Raw genomic sequence first — 13,900 nt, 5'->3', positions numbered from 1 at the left:
TAGTGCACGTATCCATATTTCTGGCCTTTTTTGTTTTTTCTTTTTTTCCTTGTGGTCCCAGATTTCTCCTTTTGTAATTACCCTTCTGTTTAAGAACTTTCTTTAGCAATTTTTTAAGGGTAGGTATGCTGGCAACAAATTCCTGTAGTTTTCCTCCATCTAAGAATGTCCTTTTTTTCCCTTTCGTTTCTGAAGGATAGTTTCAGAAGATATAGAATTCGCAGCTGACAGTTGTTTTCTTTCTGCACTTGAAAAATGTTGTGCCACTTCCTTCTGGCCTCCATGGTTTTAGAGGAGAAATACGCTGTGGTTTGTATTGGTATGCCCCTACAGGTAATCTGTCATTTCTTTCTGGCTGCTTTCAAGATTTTTATCTTTGTTTTTAGTTTTCAGAAGTTTGATTGGTGTGGATTTCATTGGGTTTACTCTGTTTGAGGTTTGCTGAGCTGCTTGAATTTATAAGTTTATGTCTTTCACCAGATTTGGAAAGCTTCAGTCATCATTTCTTTCACCTCCACTCCTTGTGGGATATATAAATGTTAGATCTTTTGTTTCTGTCCCACAGGTTCATGAGGCTCTGTTTATCTGTTTTTAGTCTGTTTTTCCTGTGTTGTTCAGACGCAGTGAATTCTATTGATCTGGCCTCAAGTTCTCTGATTCTATCCTCTGTCATCTCTACTCTTAATATTGAGCCCATCTAGTGAGCTTTTAAAGATTTCTTGTATCGTGTTTTTCAGTTATGTAATTTCCGTTTGGTTCTTTGCTCAGGTTTTCAATTTTTTGCTTGTTGCCATAGGGTTTATAGTTGCTTGTTAAAGCCTTTTTATAATGGCTGCTTTAAGATGCTAGTCTGATACTTCCAATATCTGATTCATTTCAATATTGGTGTCAGTCATTTGTCTTTTCACGTTCCAATTAGAATGTTCCTGGTTCTGGGTATGACAGGTGATTTTCTCTTGTATCCTACACATTTTGGTTATTATGTTAGGAGACTGGGTCCTATGTAATGTTTTAGTTTAGCAGGCAGTCATCCTATTTAGGTTTAGTGTGCAGGTCCTGGTCTACTTTGTGAACTGTGGTTCTAAGGACAATTTAATTTCAGAGCCTTTGCAGTGCTATTTTGGTCTGCCTGGTTTATCTGGTGCCACTGATCCCTGCTGGTGTCACCTGAGGGAACAGAGAAGCCTCCCCAGGCTGGGCTGCCTGGTGTAGCTAGGTGGGGGAAGGTTGTCTTGGCCAGTGGGGCCAGTTTGTTGTTGTGGGGGTTTCTTTGCTGGTCCTGCCTGGGCACACATTGTTTTTAGGTAGGGGAGGAGAGTCTCATGCCTGGCTCAATGGCCCACCTGGTGTATCTTGGTGGAGGAAAGGAGATTCAGATCTTCAGGGAAGGCAACACTTGCCCTCACTGTCAGTGGGGCTTCCAATCCATCGCCTTTGCCAGTGCTGCCTGGTTTGCCTGATGTTCCTGGTGAGATCCAGTTTGAGCTGGAGGAAGAATGAGCCCATCTGAGCTGCCTTCTGTTGATAGCTTGGGGGTTGGGAAACAATGTCCCTGAGTCTCCTTTCTGTGGGTTGTGAAGTAGTGAGACACTGGCCACTATGTCATTCCTCTGGTCCTGGGGACCCTCACTAGCTCCTCTTTCTCTTCCCACCTTTCACAGTTCTTTGGTTGTCTCCAGTGCTCTTGTGTTCTTTCTGGAGTTGGTTATCCTTAGTCGAGAGGAACAGAGGAAACATGTCTACACTATCTTTTTCAGACCAGAAATCCTTACTGGTGTTTCTTACTGTAATTATGTTAAAGGGAGAAGTGGAATCTTCCTGATATTGAGTCTTCCTTTCCAGATACATGGTCATCTTTATTTGTTCAGTAGGTAACATTAATAACACCTCTGTTGGGTCATGTTGAAGAATGTAGTTAAGGCGTGTAAAGTCCTTAGAGCAGTGCCTGTGTAAAGCACTTAAAAGTGTTAGCTAATGTTATTCCATGTGTCCTTTGGTAGCATATTAAAGCTTTTAAAATTTTAAAATAAACTTCTAGCACATTTCTTGTTAGATTTATTCCTGAGTATTTTATCCTTTTTAAATTTTTTTTTGCAAATGGAATCTTCCCATCTATTATATTTTCTTTGGCTCTTTGTTTTTTTGGCTCTTACATGAAAATATTTTAGTACCATTCTAGATGTTGCCTCCTAAGATGTTGTAACATCTTTTCTTTTAAAGGTAGGACCCATAACTAAAGTCAAAGCTCCAAAAATGTGTGAATGAGTGAGCTCTTCATGTGGCTCGGCGCTGTTCTGCATACTGCTCTTACTCTAAATGCTGTCTTTTACGTAATCTGAGATTTTCCCTAGGTAGGGCACACATTGTGTTGTATTGATCTTACTATTAAGACTCTTTTTCACATGTGCTGTTATCAAGCCTTGATTTTTTTCAAGTCACTCCTTGGACTGTTGGTCTTGGACACTCACCTGTAGGGCCATGCATCCCACCTGTGTGCTTCTCTGCTACAGAGTATCCATCACCTATACTCAAAAAGTAGCTCTTGGCTAAGTGGGATCTCGAAGTAAAGTATGGAAACGTGGATTGGGTCCATTTACTTAATCTAAGCAGGTGATGAAATACTGATAATTTAACAAGAAAAAAAAGCCTGTGTAAGTACAGGATTCTTCTGGAGTGTGCAGCAATAGGAACAGTGAAATTGAAGTGCGCAGTCCACCTGGTGGTGCTCGAGTGTCACATGCAGGCCGTATTCACAGGAGATTCATTTGGTGGTTCTTTTCCCAGAGGAGCTCTATGGTGACTTTGAAGACCTGGAAACAGGAGATGTGCACAAGGGAAAATCAGGCCCAGATACTCAGGTATGACTTTGCTGTGGCCAGGTTTCAATCACTGGTCCTTGATCTGTGGTCATTATGTTCTGAGAGAGGCCCATATTGAGAAGGCAAATCCTACTTGTTATCTGTGTAGATTATAGATGGATGGATTCCTTCCTAAAAATATGGAGGGTGGGGACAGATCAAAGGTTTTTGGTTTATTTATTATTCTTGATATTTTGGGTGGCACTTACTACCTCTTCTTGTCATTAGGATTCTTCAGTCATTGAAAGATTTAGCTTCTGAGTCACTGTCTTCCTTTCCACCATTCCTTTTGCCATCATTCTCCTCTTCTTAAATTTAAGTGCCCTTTTTAAAATACTAATTCCTTGTTCTCCTTAATATTTCTTTAGAACAGTGTCTGGGGAGCATCTGTTGGGTGCTTTGGCATTCCCAGCCAGATTAAGGAATGGCAGTTAATTGTAATGCAGATGTCTAAATGTCTCTTATAGCAATACAGGTTATTTAGAGCCAAAGGCTTGTTTTGTTTTGTTTTCATTATGATTGTTTTCATTATGATTTGTTTCATTATGATTTGTTTCATTGATTGTTAAGATTTTTGCAGCTCAAATAGAACTTTTAAAATCTGCTTTAATGTTTAAAGAAAAGATCTCTGCAAACTTTTATACAATTTTTTCTTCTGGAAATTGAAGATTGAAGATGTAGAGGAAGAAGTTAAGGAAGAAATTGACCGCAGCACAGAGGAAAGCGCCAAGAAAAAGCATTTGGATAAGAAGAGAAAATTGAAGGAAATGTTTGATGCAGAATATGATGAAGGAGAAAGCACATATTTTGACGATCTTAAAGGAGAAATGCAGAAACAAGCACAGGTACGAAAACTCAGTTCCTGTCAGCCTCATTTCAAGGCTATAGTATAGTGTTGTGAATATGTAACTTTATTTAAGTGTCTGCTCCCTGACCTGCTTCTCTGCCTGTTGTTTGGACTCCTAGGTCGAGATGCAGATGGGTGTTCATTCATGCAGTCTTGTAATTGTTTCTTCAGTCAGAAATTCACCAGAAAGATATTAGTGCCTATTTTGTACCAAGCGTCAAGGAAGCAAAAATGGCTGAGATACAGCCGCCACTTTTGAGGGTCTCACAGTGTAGTGATTTGAGACAGTGTGTTTATTTAAATGCAAGCGTTGCCTTAGCATTCTGATTACTGCTCCCTGGAACCATAATGATATATTCTGAATGGGTATGTGATTCTTGGCCTGTATGGCTTATGAACACACCCGTGCTCTCCAGGGAAGGGTTTCTGAAAATTCACCTTGGTCAGAGTTCAGAGGATATTTCAAGTGTAAGGTCAGATATGGAGATAAAGGGAGCATGGGGAACGCTGAAAGGGAGATAGTCTGGCCCTCCTGCCTGGGGAGGCTGAACAGGCTGAGTTGACGAACTCACTCTGAAGGAGTCACCAAGATACGTATGCAGTCATGGTGAGTGTTTAAGTTGTGCTTTGACAAGTGGGGCTCCCAAGAAACCCTTTAAGCTGGAACATACCTTCATGTGCCTTATGTAAGTTAAGTATATACTTTGTGAAAATGTGAACAACAGGCTTTGCTCAATGTAGGCCTTCATCTAGTCAAAGAAGTATCTCCTGGTTAGTCATTAACATAGTGGTTTCACGTCTTTGCGGACCTTTGATAGACATCACTAAGAAATGTAAAGCTAGTTGTGAAGTGTTTGCTTCAGGCCATTTACAATTTAAAGTTACCTAAAACCTTGTGGGCTGTTGTAAAAGACTTGTAATTTTTGACTCTAAGTGTACGGGGGCCAGTGGGGTGTTTTGAGCAAAGGAGAGACATGCATGATCTGCTTACCTTTGAAAGGATTGCTCCAGCGAGAGTTCAGGAAGATTAAAGTGCCTCACGCTGGGAGCTGAGGAGCAGTGTGGCAGTGGAGGTGAAAGAGAAAGAGTCAAATTCTGGATATACTTTATTGGAAAAGTAGAACAATAGGATTTCCTGGTGGATTGAATGTCGGGTGTGTGAGAGAAATAAGGGTGGCTTACTGGAAGGATTGGGTCATCATAACTAAGATAGGAAAGCCTGTAGTTGGTGCAGGTTTGTCCCAGAAGATGAAATTTGGATCTGTTAAGTTTGAGCTAATCTTTCAGACAGTGGAGTAGTCAGTGAGGAGTTTGGGAGAGAGGTTGGGGCCAGGGATTTACGTATTCAGTCCTCAGCATTTAGATGCTACTTAAAGCCATGGAATGGATGAGATACCCCAGGGAATGAGCATAGAGACAGGAGAACAGAGGACCAGGATGGACACTGGGTGCTCCATAGTAAGAGGCTGGGCAGAGAGGAAGAAGCAGCAGTGGGGATTGAGCAATGCTCAGGAGATAGAAGAAATCTAAGAGAACGTGAGGTTTGCAGGAAGCCACCGTAGAAGGAAGTGATAAATTGTTTTAAACCCTTCTGATATGTTAACTATCATGAAAACAAAATTGACCACTAGATTAGGAGTGTGGAGGCCTTTAGTGATTTTGGCAAGCATTTTTATGGAGTGTGGGTTAAAGTCCAATTTAGGGGATTTAAGAGAATGGGAGCAGAGTAACTGGAGACCGTAACTGTAGAAAACTTCTGTGGCATTTTGCTTCAGGGAGAAGCAGAGAAATGGGGCAATAGTTGGAGGAAGTGAAGTCAAAAGAAGGTTTTAAGGTGAGAGAAATAACAGGCAAGATCTGTTAGAATAAAGTCCAACAAGAATGGATGAATATCCAGTGTGCAAGCGGAGTTTGGCATTAAATAGAGGCATGGATAAGTAATCTGTAACAGCTGCCCAGCAGCACTGTCTGCGATCGTGGAAATGTCTATCTGTGTTCTCCTGTTTTGTAATCTCTAGCCACATATTGATACCACTTGAAACGTGGCTAATGTGACTAAAGGACTGAATTTTTACATTTTTATTTAATTTTAATTTCATTTCAGTTGCCACATGTAACTACCATATTGAACAATGCAGAGCTATAATAAAAGGCTGGATATGAGTGTCACCCCTGGTAGATGGGGTGACTGTGGAAGTTCTTTTAGATTGCTTAGTTTTTGAGTGAATTAGACAACAGCTGAGAGTAAGGATGAGGGAGGAGATAATGGGTGTTCAAAGAAAGGAGAAAAAGTGTGAAATAATTGTTTGGAGAGTAAGAAAAGAAAGTGTGGACTGGGGAAGTGAAGCGTGGTTGCTGACCAGCGTTAAGGGCTCCTTTCAGGGTTGTTTACATTCTCTATACCTTAGAGCAGCAGAGAAGAAAACAATTGGGACATATCCTGAACAAACTGTAAAGGTGAAATGTATATTGTTTTTAATAGCGATAAAGCCTAAATAATTCTGTCCATGGTTCTTTTATTTAGAAATTGCTCATTTTTTAAATGTTAATCTTAATTTATTAAAGATAACGGCATTGTGGGGTTTTCATTGTTCTTTTCTCCTCTCATATATAGCTTAACCGGGCAGAATTTGAAGATCAAGACGATGAAGCCAGAGTTCAATATGAGGGGTTTCGACCTGGGATGTATGTCCGAATTGAGATAGAAAATGTCCCTTGTGAATTCGTGCTTAACTTTGACCCCCATTACCCAATTATTTTGGGTGGTTTGGGCAATAGTGAGGGCAATGTCGGCTATGTACAGGTAGGTACCCTTTGCTGCACTCTTGACACTTGAGGGTCTTCAAACATGCTTCCACCACTAATCTTACTGAAATCTCTTCTCCCTCAGATGCGTCTGAAGAAACATCGTTGGTATAAGAAAATCCTAAAGTCCCGAGATCCAATCATTTTTTCTGTAGGGTGGAGGAGATTTCAGACCATCCCGCTCTATTATATTGAAGACCACAATGGAAGACAGAGGCTTCTGAAATACACCCCACAGCACATGCATTGTGGAGCTACTTTTTGGGGTAAAATATGGTTAGAATAACTTGCTTTTAGGTTAATTTAAACCTTTCGGGCTTCATCATTAATAGTTTTGCTTTTTTCCTTTCATGAAATCCCAATTCGTAAGATTTTTCTCTTTTTTTGGATTGGAGTATGTATGTAAAACAGAATCCAAAATGTGTGGTTCACTATATATATTTTGTTTGTTTGTTTGTTTCTGTTTTCTTTAAGGTCCTATCACTCCACAGGGAACTGGCTTCTTGGCAGTCCAGTCTGTTAGTGGTGTAATGGTAAATATCTTGGATGTTTTATTTTACAGATTGTGTTTGAGAAGTATATATGAATATGGAATATGTACATGAAACTTTAAGTGGAAAATGACTCATTTTTAGTATTTATAATAAAATTTGCTTTTAATTTTCTTACATCTTTTTAAATAGGGTGTGGGAGTAGAGAAGAGGGAGATAGAAGGATAATTGTCATGGTACTGATGGCATTTCATATTTTTATGTATTTTTGGACTTCTTTTCGAACAGTATTTAAGCAGCGTTCACCATGTGCTGAGTGATATACAGGCGTAGCTCGGAGATACTGCGGGTTCGCTTCCAAACCACTGCAAAAAAGCAAATGCCGCAGTAAAGCGAGTCACAGGAGCTTTTTGGTTTCCCAGGGCATGTAGAAGTTATATTTACACCATATGTAGGTATATCAGATACCATTCAGACATAGGACTACCCTGAGTAATGCTGGTGTAGCAAAGTCTGTTCACACAGTCTTTGTTTGATCAATCAGAGCAGGTGTTATTGGCCCTATTTAACAGAAAACAGGGTAATGAGCAGATGGAGTCCTCCCTGCGGGTCCACAGTTTAACTTATTAAACGTTGTGAGCAAATTTTCATATTCCTTTTCATTCCAAATAGATCATTGTTGTGAAATTATGTTATATGAAATCACCCTCAGGAAAATACTCAGGACATCATCATTAGTTGCATTACAGTTTCAGGTTGCTTTTGTTAAAATGCTGTTTTGCCTTTCAGATGTTCTTCTTTCTTAGCTGATTGTAAGTGAAAGGCACTTCGGTAATTTATTGCATTACAAAGAATCGTAGTTTTTCTCTTGCCGATATTAGTCCTGTATTCAAATTTTGGGGGTTCCTTTTTAGCCTGATTTCCGGATAGCTGCCACAGGAGTTGTCCTTGATCTGGATAAATCCATAAAAATTGTGAAGAAATTAAAGCTAACTGGTTTTCCATTTAAAATTTTCAAGAATACTTCATTCATTAAGGTCTGTATGTCGGTATATTCACATATTTATAAAAGTGTATATTGTTAAAGGAGGAATGAAATACTTCTAAAATATAAGTCTAATGTTTTCAGAAAAGTATTTGAAATCTTTAATAAACTTGGTCTTTGATATTTTTAATTTACTTATTTATACTGGTCTCTGTGTTACTTAAATATGCTCAGAAATCTTCAGGTGAAGTAAAATAGATTTAATAATTTAGGCTATTACTTGTTACTTCCGTGTGAGACTGTCACAGAGCTAATACTGAAAATATGCAATCATTCACTAGTCTTTGTTTCCTATCTTTTTGGTTTGTGTTAAGAAAGGGGAGAAATTATAGGCTTGTCAAACAGATCAGTAGAAAAGTAGACAAAATAGTTTGCAAAATACTTGTTGGCAAGGGGCTGGCCCCGTGGCAGAGTGGTTAAGTTTGCGCACTCCGCTGCAGGCAGCCCAGTGTTTCATTGGTTCGAATCCTGGGCGCGGACATGGCACTGCTCATCAAACCACGCTGAGGCAGCGTCCCACATGCCACAACTAGAAGAACCCACAACAAAGAATATACAACTATCTACCGGGGGGCTTTGGGGAGAAAAAGGAAAAAATAAAATCTTAAAAAAAAAAATAGATAAATTCAAGATTTAAAAAAAAAAAATGAGTAAAAAAAAAAGTTGCAAGTAGAATTGAATTAAAAAAAAAATACTTGTTGGCAAGGGTGCAGAAAAATGGGCACTCTGTCTTGCAATATAACGTGGGAGGATAATTTGAGCAACATTTATTGAAAATTTCATTAGTGGGGGTGTTTCCATTAAAAACACAGTTAAGATTATCATAAAATGTTCTTGTAATATAAGGTAATAGTACCATTAGTGTTTATCTAGCTCTGTTTATTTTCTGAGTCTGTGCGCCTGAGTCATAGCGTATGAGCTGTAGTCCAGGCCTGTGAGATGATAGCAAAGGCTGTCTAGGCCAGTTCAGTCCAATAAGTATCTTTTTTGACCTTCTCTTCTACAGAGATACCAGTGATGGACATGCTAATGAGTCCACAATAGGGTCTTGATTAGTGTTACTTTGGGGAAAATACAGTTGTATTCTTTTTGACCTAGTGATTCCACTTTTAGGGGGAAAAATACATTTTAATTATTTTATCACCCTTCAATGAGTTTTGTTTTTTTGTTTTTTTTTTAAAGATTTTATTTTTCCCTTTTTCTCCCCAAAGCCCCCCGGTAGATAGTTGTGGGTTCTTCTAGTTGTGGCATGTGGGACGCTGCCTCAGCGTGGTCTGAGGAGCAGTGCCATGTCCGCGCCCAGGATTCGAACTAACGAAACACTGGGCCGCCTGCAGCAGAGCGCGCGAACTTAACCACTCGGCCACGGGGCCAGCCCCTTCAATGAGTTTTTTAACCAAGGATATATTTTTGAACTAAGAGGTAAAGTATCTGATTTTGTGTGTTTTAATTTTTTTTCACGTACCTGTAGGGAATGTTTAATTCTGCCTTGGAAGTAGCAAAGTTTGAAGGTGCTGTGATTCGAACTGTCAGTGGAATAAGGGGGCAGATCAAGAAAGCACTCCGAGCTCCAGAAGGAGCTTTCCGGGCCAGCTTTGAGGATAAGTTGCTGATGAGTGGTAAATATCCTCTGTGATGTGTTCACGACAGCATGTCACCATTCACTGTTGACTTCTAGCCAGCGTGGAGTAGAGGCTGTAGTTTAGGTCTTTAGAAAAGCAGGGTTGGCTCCAGCCCTCCCCAGCTGGAGCATCTTGTGCAGTGTGCCAAGTCACACTGTGTCTGGAGCCATGTGGTTCACACCCAGTAAAAGTTGTGTGATATTCAAGAGCAGTTCACTAGGTGAAGTCTCTCTTCAAATGCTGTGCTACCAGCTACGGAAGTTTGGGGTGAATGTTTTGTTCTTTTGTTTGACTAGATAGATATGAATCTTCTTTTGAAAATGTTAAAGTAATTTCCTCTCTTTCCAGATATTGTCTTCATGAGAACTTGGTATCCTGTCTCCATTCCAGCCTTCTATAACCCAGTAACATCTTTGTTGAAGCCAGTTGGTGAGAAAGATACCTGGTCAGGAATGCGAACAACTGGTCAACTCCGCCTTGCCCATGGTGTCAAACTGAAGCCCAACAAGGATTCTCTGTATAAGGTACGGCCATGCATGTGCCCTGTAGATGGAGGTCATCCAGATGCTTCTACATAATGTTGTCTAAGCTTTGAATTTTCAAGTAGAAAGTCTAACATTAAATTTGAACGAACATGTTGTGTCTTCATAGAGTATTTTAGAAAGAATGCAGTAAAGTGGTAATGTTGGTTTTCTAAGGTTTAAAAAGGAGACTTAAACTTTTCATTGTATACTCTTTTGAACTATTTTTTTTCCACCATATACATGTATTACTTTTGCAAACAATGTGCTAATTCTTACTGAAGTAATGTTGGATTTTTGAAAGTTTTAATAAATGTTTTGCTGAAGTGTTAATGTACCTGCAGAAAAGTACACAAATTATAAGTGTACAGCTCACTGAATTTTAACACGCCCAAATCACCACCATCTGGATCACACAATAGAATTACCAGCACAACAGAAGCCCCCCTTGTGACCTCTCCCAGTCACTACCCCAGCTCCACCTCAAAGATAGCCACTGTTCTGACTCCCAACTTGTAAATCAGTCCTGCCTCTTTTTGACTTTTATAAAATATAGCGTATACTATTTTGCCTGGCTTCTTTCATTCGGTATCATGAGATTCATCCATGTTCTTGTATATAGCAGACATTCATTCATTGTTATCATTGAGTAGGGTTCTATTATATGACAATGTCAATTTCTCCATTGATGGATATTGCTTCCAATTTTTGGCCCTTACAAATGCTGCCCTGAACACTTTCGTGCAACTTGTTTGGTGTGCGTGTGCACACACGGCTGTTGCATAGATCCCCAGGGCTGGGATTGCCGGGTTACAGAGGATGACGCCTGTAGTATTCTGAAGTCATAGCAGGTTAGACTCCCACCAGCAGTTTATCAGAGTTCTAGTTGTTCCGCGTCCTTGCCAGTAGTTGGCCTCATCAGTATTTTATTTTAAGTTCTCAGTGCCTGTCTGGATTTCCATTTTCATTTAGATTTTGGTCTCTGAGAACTTCCATTATTCTCTTCACAGTTTAACACTACATTTGAAAAGATTTGTTTGTGTTAATGTAAGATATTTAATTGTTTTGAAATAAGAGGATTGTTCAGGATATCAGTCTGCCATTCTGCTGGAAACAGAGGTTTCCCAAGCATTACTTTTTCTATAATAGTTAATAATAAAATTTGAATCATGCTACATGAATTTCTGGGAAAATACACTTCAAGACATGGTACTTGTTGTCCAGCCTGTGGTGCTTACTCTTTTTTGGAGAAGGTGATTTCTCTGATTTGTTTTATTTTAAAGCATTTTAGGTTCCTAAACAGAGAGTATTGAATATTATCGTGGATGGTGTCTTTAGTAATAAATTTAAAGACACAGAAGAAATATTGTCTATATAGTTGACATCGACCTTTTTAAAGGTCTAGGGCAGAACTTTCAACTTATTAACTATTTCTGAAGCAATTAAGAATTTTGGTCATCTCAATTTAAGCATAGAACTTAGATTACCTTAAAAATTGAATGTAGAGAGTATTTTGCCTTCCTCTGTTGTTTAAATCTCATTTTTCTCAGCTGGTCTTCCATTAGAAACACAGTAAAGTTAAACTTAATGAGAATCAGGAATGGGGACACTTGGGCTGCTGATTGGAGGAAGAACTACATCCTTAAATCCAGAGAGGTTGATAGTCAAGATGAACAGCTAGATTATTCTTGTTAAGCTAGGAAAAAAAAACCTCAGGGCCAACTCTGCTAGCCTAGTGGTTAAGTTCAGTGCCCTCCGCTTTGGTGGCCCAGGTTTGGTTCCTGGGTGCAGACCTACACCACTCGTCTGTTAGTAGCCATGCTTTGGCGGCAGCAGCCTACATACAAAAAGAGAAGATTGGCAGTGGATATTAGCTCAGGGCAAATCTTCCTCAGGAGAAAAAACACCTCAGTGCCCCAAAGATCAGGTTTGAATTTTCCATTAAAAGAAACGTTGCATCTGTTCCTCTGCTCTGTTGAGACCCCATAATCCATCCTGTAGAAGTGGGCACAGTTGATTTCTTGAAGAATTATAAATACATTCTAGCTGTCTTTCTGTTTTGCCTAGAGCCGTGCATGTCCATTGAGGCAGTCCATATTTTGATGGATGCTGAAATCCTCATTTCTGATAGTCAGCAGACTCTGGTGTTATTAATCTTGTGAAAAATCAGTATGTCATAGTCTGTATTTTATTTTTCTTTTCAGCCGATCATGAGGCAAAAGAAACATTTTAATTCGCTGCACATTCCAAAAGCCTTGCAGAAGGCCCTGCCATTTAAGAATAAACCCAAGACCCAGGCAAAGGCAGGCAAGGTGCCGAAGGACAGGCTGAGACCAGCTGTCGTACGGGAGCCTCATGAAAGGAAGGTACTGTCGACGGATGGCTTTCTGCACGTTGCATTTAGACTTGAAAATAATGCTTTCAGCAGCACACTTGGCGTTTCTACTGCATTCTCATTTTTCATCTGGAAAGGATAAGGGCCAGACTTACTCAAGGCACTAGAAACTAGAAGTTGGAGGAAAGGCCAAAGTCCATTTCCCTTGTTTTGTTTAGTCCTGCTCTGCCTTACGCATTTTAATGGGGAGTAATAGGCACACAGCTGGCGAATCACTCTGTTTTAGTGGTACGTAGTATCCACAGAGTGATTAACGAAGGTGGTTTTGTGGTGAAGGTTGTTATTTAAGTATTTTGCTAAATAAAGATGCTCCTACTTACATCGCCATGCAAATTATGTTTTCTTAGTTCAGTATCAATTTTCGCTGGGTTAATATTCATTTGGATCATGGATCAATTCTAGTTTTGATAGTCAGCTGAAGTGTTTGGGCCCCTGACTCTTGGAGGGAAAGTGTGCTGAACTGTTAAGGATGTCGTGATGCTCACTAGGTTTTGTCCTTGTCAGATCCTTGCACTGCTGGATGCCCTGAGCACAGTGCACAGTCAGAAGATGAAGAAGGCCAAGGTGCAACAGCATCTGCACAATAAAGAACACTTCAAAGCGAAGCAGAAGGAGGAGGAAGAGAAACTGAAGCGACAGAAGGACCTCAGGAAGAAGCTCTTCCGAATTCAGGGTCAGAAAGAAAGAAGAAATCAGAAGTCCAGCCTGAAGGGGCCTGAGGAGCAGTCGAAGTGAGCTCCAGACAGATACAGATGGATGGTTTCAAATATTATAGTACTCATAAACGACAAGTCAGGGGACGAGCCCAAGAAAGCCGTCTTTGTTGGATATATCGCCCAGACTGTGCCTTTGAGAGGAGAAGTGGAAACTGCTGGCAGCATCTAAGTTATGTTGAGATTAAAGCAATATAATTTATGATTTTGTAGATTCCCTCACATTCCTCTTACCTATCTCAGTTTAATTATTTGTGCTACAAAAATATCATTAAAATATTTTCCTGTTAATTTTGGCTTAGTAGTTGTCATTAGGGATGAATGCTTGATGATTGTGGATAACTACTTATTTTGCCACCTTCATGACGAGTCTTCCAGAAGGGGAAAAATATTAACTTGAAACCTCAGCTTTAGAGTAAAGTTTTAAAGCAGAGTGTATGGTATAGTGCACAGCCCTGTTTCCAGAGGCCACATGACATGCAATAGTGCAGCAGCCTGACTGCGGCTACGAGAATCCAGCTGCTTCTAGTAAGCCAGATTTACAGAGATTTGCAAAACTGTAAAACAATGCCACTTTCCCACAAAGTATTTTTGCTTTGGGAA

The 13,900-nt window shown here is 39.8% G+C and overlaps 1 protein-coding gene across 3 annotated transcripts in view; it reads left to right on the top strand.

The window, feature by feature from the left end:
* The window catches only part of BMS1 (BMS1 ribosome biogenesis factor), a 38,984-nt gene extending 25,396 nt beyond the window's left edge, over window positions 1–13,588 (top strand). For all 3 annotated transcript variants that reach the window (XM_023646747.2, XM_005602645.3, XM_023646757.2), the window contains exons 14-23: window positions 2,785–2,858; window positions 3,527–3,703; window positions 6,320–6,508; window positions 6,596–6,776; window positions 6,985–7,043; window positions 7,916–8,038; window positions 9,518–9,665; window positions 10,017–10,192; window positions 12,394–12,555; window positions 13,089–13,588. In XM_023646747.2, coding sequence (XP_023502515.1) covers window positions 2,785–2,858; window positions 3,527–3,703; window positions 6,320–6,508; window positions 6,596–6,776; window positions 6,985–7,043; window positions 7,916–8,038; window positions 9,518–9,665; window positions 10,017–10,192; window positions 12,394–12,555; window positions 13,089–13,319 — 1,520 coding nt within the window. In that variant the 3' untranslated portion in view covers window positions 13,320–13,588. The remainder of the gene's footprint in view (window positions 1–2,784; window positions 2,859–3,526; window positions 3,704–6,319; window positions 6,509–6,595; window positions 6,777–6,984; window positions 7,044–7,915; window positions 8,039–9,517; window positions 9,666–10,016; window positions 10,193–12,393; window positions 12,556–13,088) is intronic.
* Window positions 13,589–13,900: the final 312 nt, after the last annotated feature.

Source organism: Equus caballus, chromosome 1 (assembly GCF_041296265.1).
Source record: "Equus caballus isolate H_3958 breed thoroughbred chromosome 1, TB-T2T, whole genome shotgun sequence".
Taxonomy (NCBI): Eukaryota; Metazoa; Chordata; class Mammalia; order Perissodactyla; family Equidae; genus Equus; species Equus caballus.
Note: the sequence above shows the minus strand (reverse complement) of the source record. Positions and strands in the feature narration are given on the sequence as shown.